The sequence below is a fragment of the Miscanthus floridulus genome, chromosome 17, assembly GCF_019320115.1.
Source record: "Miscanthus floridulus cultivar M001 chromosome 17, ASM1932011v1, whole genome shotgun sequence".
Classification (NCBI taxonomy): domain Eukaryota; kingdom Viridiplantae; phylum Streptophyta; class Magnoliopsida; order Poales; family Poaceae; genus Miscanthus; species Miscanthus floridulus.
This window is the reverse complement of record NC_089596.1, coordinates 73,136,500-73,144,457: the sequence shown is the minus strand read 5'-3', so window position 1 is coordinate 73,144,457 and position 7,958 is coordinate 73,136,500. Positions and strand designations below refer to the sequence as shown.

At 50.5% G+C, this 7,958-nt stretch overlaps 1 protein-coding gene across 1 annotated transcript; it reads left to right on the top strand.

Annotated features, from left to right (window-relative positions):
• The first annotated feature begins 3,431 nt into the window (after positions 1–3,431).
• On the top strand, positions 3,432–6,580 carry LOC136516354 (probable serine/threonine-protein kinase At1g01540). The gene is made up of 7 exons (XM_066509734.1): positions 3,432–4,242; positions 4,348–4,452; positions 4,550–4,672; positions 4,795–4,965; positions 5,070–5,199; positions 5,310–5,519; positions 6,087–6,580. Exons 1-7 carry the CDS (start codon positions 3,614–3,616, stop codon positions 6,234–6,236), a joined length of 1,518 nt encoding a protein of 505 aa, XP_066365831.1. The 5' UTR covers positions 3,432–3,613; the 3' UTR covers positions 6,237–6,580.
• The last annotated feature ends 1,378 nt before the right edge of the window (positions 6,581–7,958 follow it).

Below are 7,958 nucleotides of genomic sequence, written 5' to 3'. Positions count from 1 at the left end.
CCGTCAGTAAACCACGAGACGAATTTATTAAGCCTAATTAAATCATCATTAGCACATGTGTTACTATAGCATTTTTATTGTCGAATTATGGACTAATTAGGCTTAAAAGATTCGTCTCTTAAATTAATCACAAACTTTGTAATTAGTTTTTTTAATCTATATTTAATACTCTATATATGCGTTCAAACATTCGACGTAGCAGGATGTAAAGTTTTATGGTGGAAACTAAACAAGAGCTTAATCCGTGAGCACAACTGCACGCGCAAGGTAAGCCCAGCCCAGCCCAGCCCGGCCTTGTCAGAGTGCACTGGCGGGATTGGAATAGCTAGGCCTGGACCAAGATCATTGCGGATTGTGCGGACGGGGGACGCCGTTGCTACAAAGCAATTCCTGCCGTGCTGTACTTGCTCCCCTCTGCCGTGGAGGGAGCAGAGGCAGGTGCCGCTGCCGTTCACCGGTCTGCATGCACTCTGCAGTCTGCACGCAACAGATGGTCATGGGCTCAAGGCTTAGCAGTAGCTCTGAGAGCGAGACGTACACTTCCTCTGGCTATCACGCCAGCTCGCCGGTTGCTGCTCCGTCCAGTGCCAGTCCAACTGAGCCCCGTCCTTCGCGCTGAATCTGAAGGGCGCCTGAAGCTAGCGGACGGAGGTTGACAATGATGGCGGATGAGACAGTCCTCTAATCGACCAGAATTACTGCTCATCTTTAGTACACTGTCTGCTTAGATCTAGTAATACCGTGGGGATCTAATCTATCCGTGATTCTGAAAATAAAAAAGAATTGATTGAGAGCCGCTCCGAGAGACACCGTATCCGGTTACGTATAGGACAACAGATCGTACGTAAACGGGGGCCATATCTTTCGCGGTCGAAAGGACGGTAGGTACGTCCTCGCCCGTTGATAATGGCAATGCCGGGCTACCTTTCGCTACAACGCTGCTGGTACGAGCTACCAGCTGTAGATAAGCCTGTTCAGGAGGCCGTAAACGATCGTAGATTATTTACTGCTGGCTGATTTGGTGTGAGAGAAAAATACTGTTCTGGCTGGAAATTTACGATCGTTTACGATCAAGCGAACAGGCTGCATACGGAAGAGTATTAGAGTCTACTACGGAGCACACCACATTCCTTTCCGAATTGGCGACAAGCTAATGAGCAGGTGTTTTCCGTTGGGCAGAAATGCATGGGAAATTTTCTCATTCGATCATTTGCCACTATAATATTAATTAATTTGCCCTATCTATGATCGTAGAGAGCTAAGCAGGCTATTGGGAGAAAACTAACCACCAACTTGTGTGCTCCCACACTCATTCCCAACACTAAGCACTGCTGAGAGTCGTCGGAATCTTGCCACCGACGCGACCTCCGTTTCCCCTGTCGCCCGCCCTCACTCATCAGTCATCGCTCACAATTTGTAGGGCTCTCTCTCTCTCTCTCTCTCTCTCTGTGTGTGTGTGCCTGTGTGGTAGGCATGCATGAGCATGATGCACGCTAGAGATCAGGGTAGTACTGCGTGCTGGAACGACAGCGCTACTCATTCGGCGTCATTTCGCATCGCCGGCCTGCACCAAAATTGTCGGCAAACTGGGGAAGGCGACGCGCGTTCCGTTCGCCTTTTTTTTTTGTTCCGTTTATTTACCACAAAAACAATGCATGGTGGATCATGCATTCATGCGGATAAGGTATTGGGGCGAAAACGTATGTACATATGTATGCGATCGCGGACGACGCGTGCCAAAAGTCGTGTAGGAGACAGAGGCGGAGGACAACACACAGCCTGTTCTCCATTTGCGTCGTGGCAGTGGCAGTACTGGCCATAGGCCCCGTTATAAGTCAAAATACTATTCCTAACTGCTTTACTGTGAGAGAAAAATACTATTCCGACTAAAAAAATAAGCAAACGTGGCCTAGCACAGCACAGCACAGTACATCGTATTCGTAGGCACCGCATGCAGATGCATGTATTGCCCGCATCGCAGGCTTGTGCATTATTAGCATCGCACATAATAAAAGTATAGGACCAAACCAAATGCAAATGCAAATGCTTCTGATGAATTGGCCGGCCACTCGTTGGTTAGTGTCTTGTCCATGGGCCGTGCCGGTACGCGTATAAATATGCCAACTAACATAACACCACACGTTCGGTGTCATCGGTCCCCTTGCAGTAATCGCATTCTACACTCGCAAAGTTACGAGTAGATTGAAGTGAGGAAATGAGGAAAATTGCACAAAAAGTATTGTCGCAGTCGCAGGCTGGCAGAGTGGCAGTGTAGACTTAGGCCTCCTTTGGAACGTAAGATTAAATAACGTTGGAATAGAAAAAGCACAGGAATAAAATAGGAATGTATATGTAAAATAGAGGAACGAGAAACATAGGAATTTTGTTGGAACGAGTGTTTCGATGAGTGTAGGAAAAATGTAGGAAACAATAGCGTGTGTTAATCCATACTGGAGTTACTAGCTTCTTTATCAACGTAAGCTACTTAATTGCATGTGGGCCAGTACTGCAGTTCCGTATCCAATCTCTACCATTTTGCTGCCATTTACCTCGATCCTACGGGCATGTGTTGGAAACTAGAGATCAGAGTGGATGTTTTGTTTCCCATGTTTCTCTTTTTTTTGTGAAACGTTTCCCATGTTTCTCCCATGAAATGGCTTCCAAAGGAAATTTTCCTTCAATTTTCCTACGCCTCAATCCTGCCAACCAAAGGCACTATATTGCCGATTCCTATAGGACCAAAATCTTGTATTTTTCCTACAAACTTCTTACAAAAAGAGGGTGAAGTCTCTTCAAAACAGTGTAGGTGAACAGTAGCCAGTAGTCACTCCCACAAAAAGAGGGTGAAGTCTCTTCAAAAAAAAAAAAAAAAGATGGGGAACACTGGACAGTGAAACCTTTTGGTGTCGACGTGTCGTGCCGTCGCGCAGTGAAACTTTTTGGTAAATCCGCCACGCATTTTGCCAGTTTGCCCAGCTGAAGCCAAAAGTCAGAACAGTAGGCAGTGCAGAGTTTCCCTGCAATCGCTCGCTTTTGGTCTTTGCACCACAGGGTCGTCGATGCCCGGAGCGGCAGTTACATCCGTTCGATCTGCCAATGGACGGTCCACATCAAGTTGGAGAAATCGATGCGGAAAAAAAAAACATCACCAATCTTCTACTAGTAACCTGCACGTCCCTACAGTGGAATTCGAGCTTTAATCATCTCAGATCCTCGGTTCTGACTTCTGAGCATGGCTTAATTACTCCAGGCTAGTTTAACCCAAGATCCGCCTGTCAGACGGGCCCACACGCACAGAAACGGACAACCTTCCGCTTCCGCTTCCGCTGCCCAGCTCAACTCTCCCGGGCCCACAGGAAACCAGCCCGGCCCCTCGGGCCTCGGCTAAACTTCCTGTATCATCTCGTGCTCTCGCAGTCGCAGCCCCTCCTCGTCAGTCGTCAGTCGTCACTAGTCCTCGCTCGTCGCTGCTCCCTAGTGATCAGTCACTAGTGACTGTACCATGCAGCTGTAGCAAGCGAGGAGCCTGGTTGGTAGGAGTAGCGCCAAGTGTGCGTCCGGGCAGGCTGCGACGGCGAGCAGGAGGGAGCAGCACCGCCGGCCTCCTCCGGCAATGTCGCCTCCGCCCCCGCCGCTGCTGCGGAACGAGCTGTCGCGCAGGACGGCGGTGCTGGGCCTGCGCCTGTGGGTGCTCGTGGGCATCGCCGTCGGGGCCGCCTTCGTGCTGCTCCTCGTGCTCATCTCCCTCCACCTCGCCGCGGCGCGGCGGAGGCGGCCCAGGAAGGGCGTCGTGCACGCGCCGGCGCCGCTGTCCCCGTCCACCATCCCGCCCGTGTCCAAGGAGATCCAGGAGGTGGCCGTCCACGTCGGCTCGCTCCGCCACTACCTCGAGATGGGCCACGCGTTCCTCAAGGACGGCGGCGGCGGCGGCGACGGCGAGTCCGTGGCGCACGGGTCGCAGCGCGTGCACATCGAGGCCGGCAAGGGCCAACGCATGGTCGCGTACGCTGACGGGGAGGTCGGCCCCGTGGCGTCCGACGTGTCGCCGGCGGCGGCCGTCGTCGTGGGCCCCGAAGTGTCGCACCTCGGCTGGGGCCACTGGTACACGCTGCGGGAGCTGGAGGAGGCCACCGCCGCGTTCGCCCCCGAGCACGTCGTTGGCGAGGGCGGATACGGCATCGTCTACCGCGGCGTCCTCGCCGACGGCTACCAAGTCGCCGTCAAGAACCTCCTCAACAACAGGCGCGCACTGCCAACCCGCATTTTCTCGCGTGCGCTTTTCCGTTCGGTGTGCGTTCGATGCTTTTATTTTGGATTGACCCGCTGCACGTTGCTCGCCGGATGCAGGGGACAAGCCGAGCGGGAGTTCAAGGTGGAGGTGGAGGCCATCGGCCGCGTCCGGCACAAGAATCTGGTCCGGCTACTGGGCTACTGCGCCGAGGGCGCCCAGCGGTACAGAAACAGAACCCTCTGCGCTGCGCATTGATGACGGCTGCATAACTGCACTGCTTCTTGTGGTAATTTGTTTGGCCGTTGCTTGTGATCTCAGGATACTTGTGTACGAGTACGTCGACAATGGCAACCTCGAGCAGTGGCTGCACGGCGACGTCGGGGCGGTGAGCCCACTCACCTGGGACATCCGGATGAACATCGTGCTCGGCATGGCCAAAGGGTGCCTGAATTTTTATTTTTTCCCCACTGCTTTCGTTTTGCTCAATGCTCATGTACCACCTCTGAACCGGTGGTGTATGTATGGGTCTCTGATGAGAGATTAATTTGGCACGGATGATTCAGGATCACGTACCTGCACGAGGGGCTGGAGCCGAAGGTGGTGCACAGGGACATCAAGTCGAGCAACATCCTGCTGGACAGGAGGTGGAACCCTAAGGTCTCGGATTTCGGCCTCGCCAAGCTCCTGGGGTCAGACAGCAACTACGTCACCACCAGAGTGATGGGAACATTTGGGTGAGCCGGCGGCTTTAGGTCCCTTGATGATGAATCATGTTTGATCTTCTTCTTTCTGGTGCAATGCTTGATGTCAATTCTCAAAATGCTTCTGTTTTTCAAAGCTATGTGGCACCAGAGTATGCTAGCACCGGTATGCTGAATGAGAGGAGCGACGTGTACAGCTTTGGGATCCTCATAATGGAGATAATCTCCGGTCGAAGCCCCGTCGACTATGCCAGACCTGCCGGAGAGGTCAGTGTGGTGTCTGTGATTCAATGAAGCAACGAGATCATGCTATGCTTTGCAATGCGAAATGTGCTTCTGAATTTGCCTGAGTTCCTGATTTTTCTGTACTGTTACAGGTAAACCTTGTAGAATGGCTCAAGAACAAGGTGACCAACAGGGACTACGAGGCCATCCTCGACCCGAAGCTGCCGGAGAAGCCTTCCTCCAAGGCGCTGAAGAAGGCTCTCTTGGTCGCACTGAGGTGCGTGGATCCTGATTCGCAGAAACGGCCCAAGATGGGACATGTAATCCATATGCTTGAAGTCGACGACTTCCCGTATCGAGAGGTGAGCCCTATTGCTAGTTGCTTCTTTCACCGTATATATATGAAGTCAATCATGCTACTCATTCGCTCTCAAGAACATACTCTATGCATGCTGAACTCGATCCCGAGTTACATATGGTGAAACCCGCGCAATTGCCGGTTAAAACAATGTGCCGATTACCCTGTCCTACATGAACACCTCACTCATGCCTGTCAATATTAAAATGGTGATACCCTCTGCATCCGGGTTTTAAGAAACATGGACAGTAGGCCCATCAGGATTAAAATAGCACAATGTTGCTCTGATTACTTAGCACTTTGTCTGACCACTGACCAAGTGTAAAATACTTGTCCGGACAGTGCCTGATGTTAACTAATCTGTCATCAACGAATAACTATCCCAAAGAAAACAATATCACCATCCGGGCCATGTTTTACTGCCACCCATAGGCCCCTAAGAAAACTATTGTTGGTCAGATGCAGAGATGCTTTCCGTACTGTTTGTATACTCAGTCCCCTGTGTAAGTATACTGCCATGTCCTCTTTAGTGTTTATAGCTGTGCCTGCGTTTGTGCGCATCCTCCTGCAGGATCGTCGATGTCTTCGGCCGGGCAACGGGAGCCCCTTGGAGAAGGCGAGGACACCGGGGAACCCGGCGGCGGGGTCATGCGACAGCAGCTGCTACGGGGGCAACACGACCACCGCGAGCACGCCGTCCAGATTAGTGCAGGACATGTAGCCAGCGCCACCACGCGCGCACCTGCCGGGCTTCTGAGCTCTGCCCCTGCGAGCAACGCGGAGGTGCTGCAACTCTGCTTCGTCGGTGTCGTTTTGATCTGGTTCCGTCTCTGCCCTGTCGACGCATAATCTGTAGTGAAGGAGTGGTTGCCTTCCTAGGTTTTGATTCTGAACTCTACCGTGACTTGACGTAGATTTTGCCGCCAAAATGCCGAACTGTTTGTATAGAGAACTGCTCTTATCTCAGGCCGTAAGTTTGACTGTTCGTTGATTCGTGTACTGTTGTACAAAAAAAAAAAGAGTCAGCCTGTTCGTTTGGGTGGTTTGTCGTAAACGATCGTAAATTTTTAGCCGGAACAGTATTTTTCTCTCACACAAACCAGCCAGCAGTACTTCTTCACGAACCAACAACGATACGAACCAGTCAACCGAACAGGCTACGTGTGTCCAACTCGGTGCATGTGCATCCTGTTATTCTTGTCTGTCCTCGCAGCTTCCCGGGTCGAAGCATGTCTCCGGTAAGGCATGTTTAGTTCTCCAAAAGTGTATTATATAAAAAGAAGATTCCTCGTCATATCAAATTTGTGTTATATGTATAGAGTATTAAATGTAGACGAAATCAAAAACTAATTGCACAGTTTGCTTTAACTTTGCGAGACGAATCTTTTGAGCCTAATTAGTCAATGTTTGGACAATAATTCACAAATACAAACGAAATGCTATAGTGGAGAATCGTGCATTATGCAAAGTTTGCAGGTGCAAATCTTGCCGAACTAAACGCGCCCTAACTTGAATACAGCTAGTTGTTTGCCAAGCAATTTTGAGCAATATTTCTTTTATTTAACAGAAGACGCCATGTGCATGACGTTTGCTTGAAAGACGCTGCATTTCGCAAGAGAAACTCGTTATCGTGCCGGTCGGTCGGATTTTGGCTTGGGATTTTGAATTTAGCCGCGAGCAAAATGCCAGGCTGGGCCCGGTAGCCTCGGACGCAGGCAACCCACTTCCTCGTCCAGCCCAAAGCCCATGAGTTCAAGATTGGATCAAAACCACGCTGCCCTCTCTACTCGCCTCTCACTAGTAGAGAAACGACATTTGATCCACTTCAAAATTTAGCTTTAGTCTCGGTATTTTTCACGTCTAGGACTAGAGAAACCTTTAGTCCCGGTTGGTAGCTCTAACCAGGACTAAAGGTCTCTGCCCAATGGCTACCGTGGTAGGCTTTTGCTGCAGGGGACCTTTAGTCCCGGTTGGAGCTACCAACCGGGACTAAAGGTTAACTTTTACTCCCGATTGGTCCCTCCAACCGGGAGTAAAAGTCTACTCCCGGCTGGAGGCTCCGTCCGGGACTAGAAAGTGACCTTTAGTCCCGATTTCTGTATCCAACCGGGATTAAAGGTCCCCTCGTATATACCCCTTCTTCCTCCCCGAGCCCGAGTCACTTCGAGCTCAGTGTTCTTGCTTCATCGCCGGCCTCTCTTCTTCCTCATCGCCTTTCTTCGATTCCTCATCGATTCTTCGGTTCTAAAGGTTACCAACTTTATACTCTCATGTTTCATCAGTAGCATAGCTCATTTTGTGGACTAGATATATATGGTTTTTTATGTTGAATTTTTTTAATTTGTAAGCCATTTAAGCACAAAATCACTTTAAAGTTTGCATATTTGGATGAAGGAAGGTTAAAGTAGTTATTCAAAACTAGTATTCAGCTTTCATTTCTAGC

Bases quoted from the DNA above. Each gene is read 5' to 3' on its own strand.
- LOC136516354 (XM_066509734.1), top strand. From the start codon at position 3,614: ATGTCGCCTCCGCCCCCGCCGCTGCTGCGGAACGAGCTGTCGCGCAGG. The intron at 4,453-4,549 runs GTACAGAAACAG...TTGTGATCTCAG, and splicing joins TGCGCCGAGGGCGCCCAGCG to GATACTTGTGTACGAGTACG. The intron at 5,520-6,086 runs GTGAGCCCTATT...ATCCTCCTGCAG, and splicing joins ACGACTTCCCGTATCGAGAG to GATCGTCGATGTCTTCGGCC.